Source organism: Petromyzon marinus, chromosome 6 (assembly GCF_048934315.1).
Source record: "Petromyzon marinus isolate PM22_M1 ecotype Great Lakes invasive population chromosome 6, UKy_Petmar_22M1.pri1.0, whole genome shotgun sequence".
Classification (NCBI taxonomy): domain Eukaryota; kingdom Metazoa; phylum Chordata; class Hyperoartia; order Petromyzontiformes; family Petromyzontidae; genus Petromyzon; species Petromyzon marinus.
Window position 1 is genome coordinate 1,848,352 of NC_133672.1, and position 16,878 is coordinate 1,865,229.

The 16,878-nt window shown below is 45.7% G+C and overlaps 1 protein-coding gene across 3 annotated transcripts in view; it reads left to right on the top strand.

The window, feature by feature from the left end:
• Positions 1-16,878, top strand: part of WDPCP (WD repeat containing planar cell polarity effector) — a 39,978-nt gene that overhangs the window by 1,412 nt on the left and 21,688 nt on the right. For all 3 annotated transcript variants that reach the window (XM_032948426.2, XM_032948427.2, XM_032948428.2), the window contains exons 2-8: positions 9,539-9,608; positions 11,328-11,372; positions 11,520-11,573; positions 11,864-11,934; positions 12,379-12,438; positions 14,507-14,621; positions 15,330-15,451. In XM_032948426.2, coding sequence (XP_032804317.1) covers positions 9,548-9,608; positions 11,328-11,372; positions 11,520-11,573; positions 11,864-11,934; positions 12,379-12,438; positions 14,507-14,621; positions 15,330-15,451 — 528 coding nt within the window. In that variant the 5' untranslated portion in view covers positions 9,539-9,547. The remainder of the gene's footprint in view (positions 1-9,538; positions 9,609-11,327; positions 11,373-11,519; positions 11,574-11,863; positions 11,935-12,378; positions 12,439-14,506; positions 14,622-15,329; positions 15,452-16,878) is intronic.

Consider the following 16,878-nt stretch of genomic DNA (forward strand, 5'->3'; position numbering starts at 1 on the left):
TAACAATTCTATTTAATGTTGTTTTTATTTAAAGTTGCGCATTTTGATGTGACGTCACATTTCTGAAACCCCCCCTCGTCACACATCGTCACAAATGTCTGACCCCCCTCCCCCCCCCTTAGGTGCGTGACGTCATTTATGTACGGCCCCTTACCCGAGGGAGATGATGAAGGGTTGTTATGTCGTCATAAATAGAGTGACGTCATTAATAGACGTGTGTTTCAATATAAACATCAAGCATAAGCAGCTTGACAGCTCATTGAGGTCGACTATTGATCTTCGGGGATCTATGTTTACCCGTTTACGTATTGAGGGGTCATTGAGGTACATTTGCACGCGATTACTGTATACGTTAAGGGGGACAAGCGTTAGTGCACTTAAGCTCGAGTGACCCCCTATTAGGTAGCGGTAATAAACCCGTAATACCTATATATTCTTGGTTCTTTCGGTAAAGTCACGTAGAATGGAAATAATAAAACAATAAAACTCTCACGACGTTTCGATTGCAACACAAGCAATCATCATCAGGTGTGAAAACCCACAGCAATAATTTTTGTTTCAAATTTTCTTGCTGTAGTTTTTCACACCTGATGATGATTGCTTGTGTTGCAATCGAAACGTCGTGAGCATTTTATTTTTTATTATTTTATTATTTCCCTTCTACGTGACTTTACCTAAAGAACCAAGAATATGAATCCCTGCAGTCACGAAAGCTGCACTGATCAAACATTAAATGTGACGAACATTTTTGTTATAACGAATGGCTTAACACCGTTTATTCCCGCCCCAAGTAGTCTTGAGCGTCCGTTTACCGTAATTCACATCGAAAGGTTCCAGAGCCGTGGGCGCGCACACGTGACACGTGCGTGCACAGCGGCCGGCGAAGCACGTGGGAGGTGGACGTCGCACGTCTCGATGTGTGCCCCACGCACCGAGCGTGCCGTGTAACTCCATGCGGTTTGGGTTGCATCCTGGCAATTGGTGCTGACGCTGCTGGTGTAATGAGGATGTAATGAGCGTAATCTATCCGTGGCGATAAGAGCGCGGCGTGTTGTGTTTCTGGCAAACAATAGCGAGCGAGTTGCCCAGGAACTGCAAGTAATGTAATTGGGCGGTTCTGTTTCATGCTCGCCGTCTGCACTCTGAAACTTTAATGCAGTGAGTTCGTTGTTACGGGCAGCAGAGTTTAGATCTGATCTTGCCTCGAAAAACTGCACGGAGTTGAATCGAACGTGTTGAGTTCTTAAAACTATATCAGGATTCAAGGCAATTAATTAACAGGTAAAGTCATTCAGGCTCGACTTGTGAAATTATTTATTGCTAAAGCTGTACTGAACGAGGAAATCATGTCATTCAAAATGTGTTCAAAAATAAAACCTCATTCTCATGTCACAATTTTTACTGTGTGTCAGTAGATAAATATTTAATTAGCATTATGTGAATGTGTTCACTGATCTAAAACCTACCTATTGGTGGCTAGGGAACAGTGTCATCTTGGGAAGTATACTCTCCTATGAACCCGGAGGCCAGAGTTAATTCCTGGCCATGGCTAACATCAGTGGCAAGTGATGTCTGAACTAGTCCTGGGCTTCATCTCTTCACGAGCTCGCACAGACCAACTTGGTAAAATATGGTTGCTGATGTTAAGAGGTTCAATGTTTACTGTCGCCCCATCTGGTTCGTGTCGTGTTCACTTCCGTACCCTGTATCGTGTTTGTGTTGTATCTTTGTGGTGTTCCTGTACTATTTTAGATGTTGAAGTGGTTCACATTGTTCAGCTTGTTTAAGTTGCAATATGCATGAATGACGCTATGCGGTCAAACAATTCACATGACCGACACGGCAATCGAAATGTTTTGAAATCATTGTCAAAAATACCCACGCAATGAAGGTTTGTTGCACCAACCAGAGTGTCCACGTTCCACTGTATTGTAGAATGCTTTCTGCAAGGTTAGGTCAGTGTCATGACAGATCTGACAAACTCATGAGTCCTTTGGACAGGCGTCTCGATGATGCTGTGATGGAGACGGTGGAGGTCCTCTCTTTGCCTGGATGGATAAAAGTAGGGCACGGTGTGTGGGAGTATTTCCCTCCATTCTTGCAATGTTGCCACACAGATGGATGTTTCTTAAGCAGATGATGTTGTCCATAGCAGGAAGAACAGTCCTCCTTGACTAGACGTCAGTATTGCGCCAAAAGTCAAACCATCTGGTGCCAAGGAGCTGTCACTCGCACCGCATGTGGCAGGAAGGCCTGCAGCCTGTTTAAGGCTGACTGCAGGAGAAGTCCACATCTCAGCACCAATCAGTAAGACTGGCATCACACAAGCCTCGTTTATTTACATCTCGGTAGACGTAATGAAGCGATGTTGAGGCCAGATATTGTGGAAAGACTGCATAATGGATGCAGCCAGGCCGATCCCTTGGAGGATGTCAGGCTTGCAGTGGCCATCCAATGACTGCTTGCTTGTTTTGACAAGAATATATTAAATGTAACCACATCCTGATTTATATTTTAAAAAATAGACCTCTTAATGCATCATATTATTTTGATTGGTACAGAAATGTGCGGCTTAAAACAAAGTCATGAATGTGGTGGGAGAAACATTTTTTGTATACCTTGCTTTAAAGTGATTTGGACCAGCCCCTGGGAATTATTGCGCAAACACGAGAATTTAATCCGCTGCCTTTATATAATTATTTCTTTGAATACAATGTTCCCATTTTAAATCACTGCCAAAGTGCATGGCCAACCCACGCAGCGAGCACGTGCCTCCTCCCTTTCATTTTCCTCGCTCGGCACCCAGGGCCCTATTGGCATAGGCCACGGTGATCATACGTTTCCTGCCCCTGCATCGCCCATTGGTCACACACACACACATTGCATTACCGCTCGAATTCTTGCTCACTTTTCCAGTTATAGGACTCCAGTGTCAAGTTCTGCCTTGAATGCAGAAATGTGAAACTGCACAATTGTGTTATTGGCCAACGGGAATGATCGCTTTTGCACAATGTCACTTAATTGTTGTATGTTGAACTTCTTTCTACCATAATACATTTTTTTGGGGTTACATCGCGTAAATATCCATAAACTTTTCGACGTTTCGCCATTAATAAATGTAAATGTTGTGGATTTGCTCTCCAACACACCGGTGTGCTGTACTAGTAACGAATTGGTATGTTCTGTTTATGTGACAAACCTTACTAAATTGCTGTGTCGGGTGGTGACGGGTTTAACGAGATATTTATGTGATCTAATCCAAAAAAAACCTGTATTGTGGATGATATTCAGTTTAACACGTAGGCTTTCACGACCATTATTATTCATAATAAAGGTTTTTGGGTTAGATCGCGTTATTTAAAAATGTGTCGTAACCCTCCACCACCCGACACGTTGACAAAAGACAAATAGTTCACTACTTTAGCCCACCGGTGTGTTGAAGAGTGAATCCACAACATTTACAGTTTGAGTACGACGTTTCGCTGGTAATTACATCCCGCATCATCGGGCGAATTGTCCGATGGTGCTGGATGTAATTACGTGACACTTTTTTGCTGATTGGCCGTATCGGGTGGTGGAGGGTTACGACACATATAGAAATAACGCGATCTAACCCAAAAACCTTTATTATGAATGGATGATCTTGGTCGCGAAAGCCTAAGTGTTAAACTTCATTCCTACCATATGGTGCAGTCCAGAGCCTAGTAAGGATGCTGCTGTGGCGTCATGGTTAGGACACAACTTCTAGAAGACGCTGGTTCGGTCTCCCAACGTGGCAGTTAGAACACTCCAGCCTCTTCCAAGATGTCTGGCCAGTTTGGAAAAGTGGACAAAGATACCCTCTAATGAGGCCCTCTAGAGCTCCGTCTAGTGGGAGGCCCTTCTACCAGCAATGTTCTGAACAAGCAATTGCAGGGCTGCACCTTCATCTTTGGTACAGCGTAGTACCCTAACGTGCCAGCATGTGGCACTGTTGCGCTGACAAATTCAGCCCTTCCCCACAACAGATTAGCCTTCGCCACTGAAACTGAGCCTCAAACCATTACAATTATCGCAACTCCCTCCAAATGAAATAAACACAACGGAAAATGACGGCTTTGCGTGCGGTGACCGTACGTGTACTCCACGAAGGCTCTTACTACAACTGCATAAGTGAAACAGCGTGAAGGCAGTGTGGGATTTCCCACATGCTCTCATTGTGCGCATTCTGTCCAGCGTGTCATTCACACGAGTAAGAGCGGTCGTCATTTCAGTCGCTCGTGCCCAACGTGGACTCCCTCGGAAATCCGAGACGGCTCCTCCGTGCGTCGCTTGTGGACCGAAAACGTCACGTTACGACGAGCGGTTCACGTACTGCACACACCAGTGTGAACTGTGGCACGTATGTGTACGTTGAACTTCTCTCGCACAGTACGTAGCCAACCGTGCTAATCGGAGGTGCGTGGGAAGGACAAAAATGAGCGTGGTGCCACAAGGACAGGCAAGGGGATACAACAATAGCAGAAAGGAGACTTGTGGAGACTTCTGATGAAATGACAAGTACATTGCACAAGACAAGTTAATATGTTACGTTAGTTTACATTGGCTTTAGATGTTTTATTATGATTGGAGGTGGATGACAACCCATCAGTGAATTTGAGAGTGGGAGTAGGGTTCATTAGAGGAGCCTGGAAGCAGCCAAACCTTTAAGAATTGCAGACAGGTGCCTTTGTTTTCAGATTAAACTTTAGATTTATCGGTACCCAAACATCTTAACCACTCGCGTTTCACATTTGGACAGCTTCATCTGAAGTCGGTGGTCAATGGGGTCCTTAACCTTATTCAGTATAGCTGAAGTGGAATTCTGTAGGTCAGCGACACAGCATTTGTTGAAGCTTGTTGTTCAGAGATGCTTACAGAAAATGCATTTTTTTAAGCGGCCTCATTAGTAACATTTTTCAAAATATGAGCGTTGTTGTATTGGAATCAAATTTCCATTTCGAAAGAAATTGGATTTCTACATACATCAGCATTATTTATTTATTTCATTCATTGAATAAATATGCAATTTGTGTTCTTTACAATCCAAATTCGCAAGATGTTTAGCACAAACAAAAATGTTATTACACATTGAACTCAAGTAATAAATTACATAATGTGCTTTGTGATTGAAAGAGCAATTTTCTATGATGTGGAAGTTGTACTCGTGCAGAAGTCTAGTTTAACACAAAGTGGGTTCATCATAGACAACAACAACAACTTACATCTGTCGTGCATCTCAGAGCACAGACACTGCTGTGTGGCACGGTGCATGCACGGAAGGACCCACATCGTCAAAGTCGGTGCCAAACCCTGCTTTAGCCTGGCCTGTCGGGACTTGACGAGTTATTCATTCATCAGTTAACGTATGGTCAGAAACATATGGCACGTGCACATGTGTACGAACCAATTTATGCGTTTGAGAAAAATATATTGTACATGCACCACATGGGCAAAAGACTGCATTTGTAATTGTAAGTCCCTATGGGACTTCCAACATCGTCAGTTAGCCTCCTGTGTTGGTGACCATTGGCTAGATATACTTTATAATATCAGTCCACTTTACTATTTCGATATCGCAGCGTGCTTTCATAGAAAAAGACGAGTCACATAAAACACATCAAGTGATGTTTTTGTTGTAGGCTGTGCTGTAAACTTGCGTTAGCTAATAAATAATTTGCCAAATGTGTGTAATGCAACAGCCATGCTCTTATTAGACTGCAATTAGGCAACGACTTTTTTATGGTTTTATAAATCTAACACCATTTGGTAATTTCTTATTGTGGTATTCTCATTTTCCTTCGCAAATTAGAATAATTTTGTGAATATTTTTTTTATGGCGAGTAGTTTGTGTACATCACCAGACAGCGTGTCACGTTTCCTAAGAAAAATTGAAAGCACTCACATCTTCTGGGTGACTTATTGCATCCTTGATCTCTGCTTCTCACCCTGAATTACTCTAATTGCGGCGCCCTGCTAGGGAGCCCAGTGCTGACCTAGGGGTCGGAAGTCGCGGCTGCGCGGGTCATGCTGGCGTGCGCGGCCGAAGGGGGGCCTTTGGGCGCCCCCCCCCCGCCCCCCACTGCTCCACGCTTTTCGGCCGATCAAAGGCCCTGGCGTCTCGCGGCCCCTTGTTGTGAGTTTTTTTTGTTCGTCTCTCGCCCTGCGCTAATTGGCTGGCAGGAAGGGGCCCGAGGGGAGCGTCCCCGGAACGCTTTTGTCGTGGCCGTACGAGCCCGCGGCTGTGGACGGATATGCGGCTGAAAAGGCACGGGCACTTTAAATCAATAATAATAATGAAACGTATAAAATACAAAATTCCTTCATTACGACTCCTGCCCAAAAAAGTGGGCAGAGCCGTGCCCCCGTGGCGCGTCGATGTCGCAGTCGGTGCGTGGCATGCATTGTGAACTTTTTATTATATTTTCAGTCAAAGCCGTTTAGATTCCTCCCTCTCTCTGTACTGGACCCCTGCCCGCTTCCAAAAAATGAGTCTACAATGGCGCAGGAAGGATCTAGTGGGGATGCTTTGTGCCTTGGCATGTTTTGTTGGCTTCTGGTCATTTATAAACTGACTTGGAGGTTAAAAATGTCATGTTTTTATGAAGTGGTGCTGGTGAGAGATTCAGGGGGAGGAAAGTTATCCTTCACATGTTTCAGAAAATTTGTCTTATGATTTTCAGGGTGTATTAAATGAAGGGATATTAGAAAGTGAGTATTACTTGGAGATGCCTAAATTATTCATTCACTGATGTTGCTCAGACTTCACAGCTTTGCTGTATTGCAGACTACTTTGTGGGAATGTCAAAAAGTCCATGCATCATCATAATTATCATCAGACACCAAAAAGATTTCCAAAATCATGAGCCAACACAAGTACCAGGTTCGATTTAACACAGTACACACAGTACATAAAATTCGTGAACTGATCCCATCTGTGAAGGATATGATCTCTGACATGCAATACCCCGGCATCTACAAACTAAGCTGTGTCTGCGGCAGTAGTTACATTGGGGAAACTAAGCGACTCGGACCGTGTTCGTGAACAGAAGGCATATCTGAAACACGGTAGGACCAATACCTCGGCCGTGGCTGATCATTGTTTTAATGTGGTGGGCTAACTCGAAATTGATTTCTCTAAGACGATGGTACTTTGCAAACCCACTGGCTATCAACAAAGATTCATTCATGAAGCCATCCATTTATACAGACTTAGACACAATTTCATCCGAGAAGATGGGTACAAACTCAGCAATCACTGGAAGGACATTATCAACCAGTTTAAGTCATAACTGGCTGTAATGTTTCCATTTTAGACCTGGCAGCCCTTTATTGGTGGAAGCCCACCACCAGGACCATTGCTGCCCTCTACTACCATCACCACTAGCAGTAGCCCTTGATTGGTGGAAGTCCACCACCAGGGCCATCGCTGCCCACTACAATCATCACCACTAGCAGTAGTCCTTTATTGGTGCCGTCGTGGCCCTGTATGAGGACCATCACCTCTAGCAGCAACCTCCACCTTCAGCGATGTGAGTGTGTTAGCGAGGTGCAGTGATTACTTAGCAGCCCTTTAATTGGCGTAAACCCACCACCAGCGCCGTCGTTGCCCCGTTACGAGTAACATCACTCACATGAACATCACTCACGTTAACATCACTCACGTTAACATCACTCATGTTAACATCACTCACGTTAACATCACTCACGTTAACATCACTCACGTTAACATCACTCACGTTAACATCACTCACATGAACATCACTCACGTTAACATCACTCACATTAACATCACTCACATTAACATCACTCACGTTAACATCACTCACATGAACATCACTCACGTTAACATCACTCATGTTAACATCACTCACGTTAACATCACTCACGTTAACATCACTCACGTTAACATCACTCACGTTAACATCACTCACGTTTACATCACTCACGTTAACATCACTCACGTTAACATCACTCACGTTAACATCACTCACATTAACATCACTCACGTTTACATCACTCACGTTAACATCACTCACGTTAACATCACTCACGTTAACATAACTCACGTTAACATCACTCACATTAACATCACTCACGTTAACATCACTCGCGTTAACATCACTCGCGTTAACATCACTCGCGTTAACATCACTCACGTTAACATCACTCGCATTTACATCACTCACATTAACATCACTCACATGAACATCACTCACGTTAACATCACTCATGTTAACATCACTCACGTTAACATCACTCACATGAACATCACTCACGTTAACATCACTCATGTTAACATCACTCACATTAACATCACTCACATTAACATCACTCACGTTAACATCACTCACGTTAACATCACTCACGTTAACATCACTCACATGAACATCACTCACGTTAACATCACTCATGTTAACATCACTCACATTAACATCACTCACATTAACATCACTCACGTTAACATCACTCACGTTAACATCACTCACATTAACATCACTCACGTTAACATCACTCGCGTTAACATCACTCACATTAACATCACTCACGTTAACATCACTCACATTAACATCACTCACATTAACATCACTCACGTTAACATCACTCGCGTTAACATCACTCACGTTAACATCACTCACGTTAACATCACTCACATTAACATCACTCACGTTAACATCAGCTGTGCCGCCCATTGCTACTGACACTTGGGATACGCCCATTTCAAACCTTTATAAACAGTTTGCCTTTAGAGGCTAACCCCCTTTTCCTGATGACGACCGCTTGTGTTGTGATGGAAACGTCGTAGTTTTTGTTATTTCCTTTGAATCTATCAACGTGACTTTACCGAAAGCACCAAACAATACGTTCTATCTACTGAAGGTATTCCACACGACTGTTATCACTCACTATACCAAGCATTATACCTGAATGTATACTCTTTGTGTGTAAGGCGAGATGCATTATACCTGAATGTATATTTACCCGAACAATATAAAAATATTGAAATCAGTCTCAACTCCGACACATTGAGTATATTACCAAGTCATGAATCTTTAAGGGTCTCCATGCTCTCAAGAGACCTGCACAGAATTAATCTCCATCCGTGGTCCTGATCCAGTGGTGGAAACTCTATATTAATGTGGCAGGGACCAGTTTTTCCTAAGGACCAGTGGCCGAGCCTGAAGAAGAGGTGCTCCTTTTACCAAACCCTCACTGGATGATAGTGACGAGGCTGAATCGGTCCTGCCCGAGATTCAAACTCAACCTCTTGTGGTCAGTGGCCTCACCTCTTAATGTGTGCTCACTTAGTAACTGTGCATTTGGGCCCAGAGTCACAGGTCGAGGAAACAGCCAAAGCACATTGCTCCATTGGCGGTGACATTCTTTTTCACGCTGTTTCCAAATATTTTGTAAGAATACATTTGCCGCATGTGGATTGGGCCCATACGGCATGCATCCTGCTTTTAATTACAGCAGCCCACGTGAACTGGCGCCGCTGTGTGCCGCTTGCCTTTTGCAGGGCTCACGGATGGCGTACTTCCACGCAGAGCTGCGTCTCTGGACGATGAAGAATTCCTTCGCCGTTAAAGGTATGGAGGAGCAGCGCAGCATGACTGGGTCCTGTCGTCTTCAACTGCCAGCTCGGAAAACGTCTGGGTGATACTCGCGATGTGTCACTGGGATTGCTCTTTGCGACGATACCAGCCACCCAAGTTCAATCTCTGGCCACGCTTCCAAACTCATTTAGCATTTTGCTTCTGCATCTAGTGTGGATCTCCAATAGGTGAGCAGCTCAGGGTTAAACTCAAAGTGAAACATTCTAGAATGTGAAATGTTTCAATTAGAATGTCGGTTTATGTGTGTGCGAGTGGGTATGTTTGAGTGTTGGAGTAGCGAGTTTAGGGAGTGGTGGTGCAGCGGTTTGTGCGCTGCGCTGCAATCCGGGCAACCCAACTATTGATAAGGTCAACAACAAGTGCTGTTCAGACTTGTTCGGACTCCCCCTCAGCTCATCCTAAATTGATTGCCTTGTCCGATGTGTTTAACATTAGATCTGTGGGGTCAAAGGTGGCCAAATATCCGTGGGGCTTGGCCTCACCTTTCCTTGTATTGCCTGCTGGCTTTAATCTTACAAACAGCACTTACCCCAACAGTCTTTTCACATGAGACAATGGACCTCTATGTAAAGTACAGGATGAGCTCCCATTCCATTTTAGTCTCAGTCACCTGATAATTTGCAGGAGTCGGCCATTGTGTGTCAGTCTCTGAAGCAAATTAAACAATCACCCATGACTGCTCAACAACCTGCTTGTGATCGTCTTCATGCCGCCCGGTCCCGGTAGCTCCCGTGCTGAGCTGGGTGAAGGGGGCCCTCTTGGGCCAACTTCCACAACACATTTGTGCGTGTGTGTATGAACTATACATCTCCCAGATTACAGGCATGTGCTTCCATATCTGTCCTCCCTAAACCACCGGCTTGGGCTCAAAGTGCGCAATTTGTTTGTGCAGCTGCCCGTGAAAGGGCTGAGACCATCAGACGCTCGCTGCGCACAGGAATCTTTCCGGGCGGAGAGGTCTGCATGGACGAGGGTGCTTTTCTCGGCAGTGTGTGTGTGTTACTGTCTGTGTGTGTATATTAATGTGATGGGCGGTGGCGCAACGGTTATAGCTCTGCGCTACGAACCCAAGTTCAATTTCCGCTCGCAGCCACCAACACCAGTGGTGATTATCTGAACCGGTCGTGTTCCCCTAGGTCGACTCAACCTCAAATGAGTATCTGGTGTGGTGTGTCGCCACTAGGGAGATAAAGACGGCCGGGTATGGTGCTGTCCACCCGCCCCCTCGTCTTCGGTTCCGTCCTCCTTAAGTGCTCCTAACAGCATTTGCCCCAACAGTCTGTGAAGGCTATACAGGGGATCTTTGTATTCATATATATACGTACTGTACGTAATTCATATTCCCATGGATGTGTGCAAGCCTGGCTTTGCGTTGGCATGACCGGGCGAACCCCCCAGCCGGCTCATTGTCGGTTTTGTTTTGTTGGGGTTTTTCCGTTTTCGATTCCCACAAGGGTGTCCCATGTTGCCGGCGCTTTGTTGCACCACCGATTGCCCCGCTCGCATTCCCACGTGCGGTAATTCTCCCGAAATATATAATTTAAAAAAAGGGCGGCATTGGACTGCATGGACGCCTGACCACAGCTGCCCGCCATGTAACGTTGAGGTGAACGCTTTGGATTGCAATTTAGATAAACCACTTCAATTTAGCTTGGCGCTTTTTTCTCCTTTCCCCATCTTTTCTCTTGCAAGGTACCGACATCGGCTGTTTCCACTATCACGAGAAGGGCGAAGCAGGTATGCGGATGTCTTTGGGTTTTTTTATGTTGTTACCGTGCAGTAACAATTTGTACTTTTTGAAAAGATTTATCAATAAATTGCTTGTTTTGTGAAATTCGTGCATCGTTTTGAGCCCTACACCCCCCACGTGGTTTTGCCGTGCAGTTCCCCCGACCAGCGATTTCCTCTATCTGGAGGACAAGCAGCGCTACGCCGAGAGTACGGTGGAATTCCTTCACGTTCCAACACCCACGTTGAGCGGGGGGGGGGGGGGGGGACCACACTTACAAGAGAGAGCCTTTTTGAAACAGTTAACAGATTGTTCGAGAGTGCGTGATAAATCACAAGTTGAGGATTACAATTTAAAAAAACAAATTTCCATGCACAATCGGTCTTTTATTTTATGAGCGTCGCACCGAATGTGTGGCTTTTTTTAATTGGTGTTTTTTTATTGTTGGTTTATACCCGGAGCTAAGCTGAGCTGTCAGGCAAACTCCTGTGTCACCCAGGTCGCAACTACACGTGGGTTCCCAAGAACAAGCGGCCGGAGAAACTGCGTGAAACTCTCAAGGACCTGGAGGTGCAAACACATTCCAAAAAACCCAGAATGCACTGCGTGGCCACTGGGCCTGGCCTTTCCCCATTGCCTTAATTGCCCTCGCAATACGAGCTTCATCGGCAGGGAGAATGTCATAGGAAAGCATACAGATAGCTTAAAATAATTTATAAATATTCTTGTTTTGTGCGTGGGTGTTTAACTCCTCTGCTAAAGCCACTTCATAATACTGGAGTACTGGAGTACAAGTCGCACATTGTTTAAATTGTGGTTATTATACAGATGTAGCAACACCTATCCTTTGGTCTATGCAACAGCTGCACCACATTTATTAGACCCAGAATGGCCAATGTGTGTGAATATATGCCAAGCTGAACCAGGCACACGTGTGTACGTTTGTGTGTCGTTTAAGTGGCGTGTGTATGCAGACACATGCACGTTTGCGCGTGTTCGTTGTGTCTGTGTTAGGAGCTGCTGCAAGGCAGCCGCTGCGTGGACACGCGATGGAGGAGCAAGCATTGCTGCCAGGTGAGAGGTCGTGGCCATGGACAAATACAATGCTTGGAATATTTAGTCTCTTTCTCAAGTTATATGTTGTAGGGAACCCTTATGGAAAAATAAAACACCTCTTTGCATAGATTGGTTGGTAGTCTACTTGATGTGCTGTCTTTTATAGGAAATATATCCTTGCAACAAGATAACTTTTCATGACACCAATGTTAAAGCACAGGATGAAAACAAATTTTGGTCTGCATTTGAGGAGGATGGAGTGGGTGGCATTATGGTGCTTGGCACATTCCGCTTTGAACCCTGAGTTTGACTCCTGTCCATGGCTAACATCAGTAGTGTGTTACACCTGAACCCCCATTCACCAATCTGCACTTACCAGCGTGGGGAAGTATGGTCAAAGAACCTCATGACTGACACAACGAGAACATGTCTTCATTTGGCAGTACATTGATGAAGGACGAATTATTTGAATGTTCTTCTTTGATGTAAGACTTTTGTCTAAACCATGAATTGGCATATGTGTATTTTGTACAGTCATCAGTGATGGGCTGAGACCATCAACTCATCAAACTTGTGAACCCAGTTAATTACTGGTGGCTACTCGGAGTCAAACTCAGGATCTCAGCGGTGCCATCTTTGCCACCTCAACTTTTTTTTAGTTAAATCAGAAGGCAGTGTTTACTAATCCTGACTTTGGTATGGAATAGTGAAGGTGTGTGCACCTGCACACATCTGCCAGTGAGGTTGCTAAAATATCGTGGAAATTTGCCGATTCGATTAACCGGTTTTGAAAAATTTGCATGGCTGGGGGCAGCAGTGCACCCTAGGCAATTGACTGCTCCTCATTGTTGAACGTTGTCATGGGGCGGGGGAGGCGAGAGAATGAGAGGTGGGGATTGGAATGGGTTGGGAGGCTCCGACAGAACAATTGGCTCAATGGGCAGTCGTTGAACGAAGCAATGCATCATAATTCACGGGGGGGGGGGGGGGGGGGGCGGTCGGTAACCTTTGCATATTCATGGGATTTCACGTCGTGTTATTAAAGCTCATTGTCTGTTAATCTTACGTGGGAGACTGCCTACTCGTGTGCCACTGCTCACATTCCAAACGGGGAGGTGTCATGAAAGGGAATTCAGAACAATTGCAGGGGCTCTTTAACACCCATTACTCCCTCCTGTTCAGTTCATTATTTTCCTAATGGTTTTATAAAGGTGTTCGTATTCTTCCCCTTGTTTGGCATTTCCATTACTTCTCATATAGCTCCTTTTCTTCACCATGCTGTTTGTGCATTCAGAGAGCTTGTTCTCTGTTTGCTTTTAATTTACTTTGCCCACACTCTAAGTGCACTGTTGACTAATTAGCTATATCATTCATTATTTATAGCCATGACATACATGTGATCATTTTCTTTATGTTGGTATTTAAATCTGCTGCTTAGACTCAGTCTACATATTGCTACCTAAGCTAGATGTTTCTCTAAACGGTGTTTTCTTTTGCCCGCAATTATATTCTGTGCTCCGTTTGGCAATATTGTCGCGTAAATTACATCACACCAGCAGAGGTGGCCGTGTGTCTTAAAGGTCGGAGCGCTTAGCTGACACCGCTGAGATCCTGGGTTGGAAAATCCAGGCAGCCAACCTGTAACCAGACTGGGTTCTCAAGTGCAGCGAGTTGATTGGCCCAACCTGATCACCAATGACTGCAAAAAATAAATCATCCCACGAAATATGATTCTGTACTACATTTTCCTAAATTCCACCGATGAGAACTAAACCTCGGTTTCACCGTCCATGCGAAGAACATCGCTCCCAGTGACAGTGGATGGGACAGTGGTACCCTGTACTGTATGGACCAGGGGTCACTTGAAGCGAACAATGGTGCAGGAGGGTCCCGTGGTCGTATGAGCCACCACCTGGCTGGCACAGCCTGGCACTAACTCGGGCACCGGCCGCTCGGGTCGCTGATGCTGCGCACAAACGGTTGTTGTGGAGGTGGCGACGACCCCCTCCGCCCGTCGCTTCCCCTTAGTGGTAACGGTGCCGGTGGCCGTGCTGAAGATGCTTCGTGAAGTCCGCTTGTCCCGCAGATGCTAATGAGCTCGGGCATGCTGGTGACGCTGTTCCTGGTCGGTGCCGACCTCGACCGGGTTGTGATTGACAAGGCCCTGGTGGGCCGCTTGCCTGCCGACACCATCTGGAACGGTACCACTCAGATCGGCAGCCATGTAACGACGCGTCAATTCATCCACGTGATAAATGTGTATGCTAATTATATGCTCATGATAAACCTAGGTTAATGTAGTGAATTAGTCTGTGCGGTTAGAAGATACTAGTGTGAAAAAGTTGATCTTTAATTGAATCGTGGGAAACATTGAATCGTTGAGGTAGGGGGTGGGGAGTTGCTACGTAACAAAATTTGTAGATTTCTTTTAAAGTAGTTAAAATGGTGGGCAACACAAAGTAGTGAATAAAACAAGTTGAGAGTGGAGATTCATCTCATTTGCCTTTAGATTACCCTTAGGGCTACTCTAGACTGACACCGGTTGGAATGAGCGCAGCAGTAGTGTCACCCTCAGTGACGGGCAACCAGGCCTTCTTTCCCCAGGTCCCTCCCGTGAACTTTTTCAGCCTTAGTAGATGCGTGCTTTTAACATTTGCCCCAAAACATGCCCAGACCATAGATATACAATAGCATTAGAAAGACCCTTTTGCATAATATTTCACATTGCAGCTGGTACGTTTCTCAATCGGCTCAAATGTTGATGAAGCATTTGCCAGTCAAAATATTGATCCTTTTTAGGTTTTTTTACTTGCTCAGCGGAACCAAGAGTTTTCACCTTTGCGTAGTGGCTGATGCGGTGTGAGACAGTAGCACGTGGGCCATGCACGTGTGTCGGTCCGCGCGTGCAGGTGTGCTGATGGATGCCTTCCTGCTGGCGACCTTCGTGGAGAAGGCCCGCCTGTCGTACGTGTCGCTTGGAGCAGCCGACCGCGACCGCAAGCAGGACAAGATCTCCACCGCCGACATCAAGGTGAGCGTGGCTGCATTACTACGACGGCGGCGGCGGCGGCAGCAGCGGCGGCGGCTCGGCAGTAACAGCAGATACGGGGAGGGACTGGGTTTTGGTGGACAGAGCAGACACTAGAGGAGATTGGATAGGTGCAGCAGACCTTATTAACAGCTGGGTTTATATAGCAGATAATAGAAAGAACAATGTGGACACAGTAGGAACCAGCAATAGCTGGGTGGTTACAGCAGGAATTAGGGACCGGATGGGTACATTATCAGCATCATCATCAGAACATTGTCCTTCCACTGCTGGATTTAGGCTTCCACATCCCAGCACCACCTCTCACCATCCTCCTCCGATGAAAAAATCCATTTCGACCCAGCGCATGGAATAATCCCATTGCTGCATGGCCACGGTGGTCATGCGAAATCGTAATTGCTGGATTTCATATGAATATGTTTTAGGAAGAAGTGGCAAATATGGACTCAAAAGTTACATTTTATACCCTCTTGTTCTTTTTTGCGCATTTTTTTAAGTGCTGAAAATATTGACTTTCATCCCTGCACAGTCAATAATCAAATTTGTGTGCAAGTAAAGTTATTTTAAATATTTATGAATGCAGAAAAATATTACGTGAACAGACAGGAATATCTTTTAAGAGTTTTTTGTTTGTTAGAAAATATTCACGCACTAAATTTCCACCCCGAGAAAGTGGTGTTGCGCCCCCAAGAAGTGACATGTATCCATTTCGAGACGATGGCCGCGGCTCTATAGGGTGTGCCTTCTGATTCCCCAGGCCACACACAAGGGGGTTTAATACCCACAGCACCGCTGGTATCGCGTCTTCAGCGAGTCACGCGCCACCCGGCTCGGCAAAGCGTCGCGCCCCAAATTGAGGTTTTGTGTCGCGGTGAAGGGGGGGGGTGTCCCAACACGCGCGTTTGATGCTTTTGTGTCTGTAAACAGAAACGGGGGAGTGCTCTTCCATCACGGAGCGGATGTGTTCCCACATTTCTTCCCTTACAAAATCAATTTTCTGCCTCTCTGTCACATGTCGTGGCCGCGGTCTGATGTGTCAAAACGCAATTCCGAACTCAATTACGAAAATTTCCTTCTGAATTTCGCTCGATTTCATGCCTTTTTTTCCTCTCTCTCTCTCCCACTCTCTTCTAATCCTAAAGAGCCGATTCTTTCTCAGTTTAGCCACCACCCTCCCCTACCCAACCCACCTCTACCCCCATCAGCGCAGCTACTCCCATCTTCTCTCCTCCTGTGTGCCGGGACGTGATCATAAGCGGTCGGTGTGGAAGGCGTCTCGGGCTTGGCTGCTCGTGCGCTGGAAGAGCACTTTAAATCGGCCGGCCATCGCATTTCACGCTTCTAAATGGTCCCTTTGGTGGTGTGGCTCTCCTAAGGCGCGTGTAAATCCCGCGGGGACAGGCGGCTGC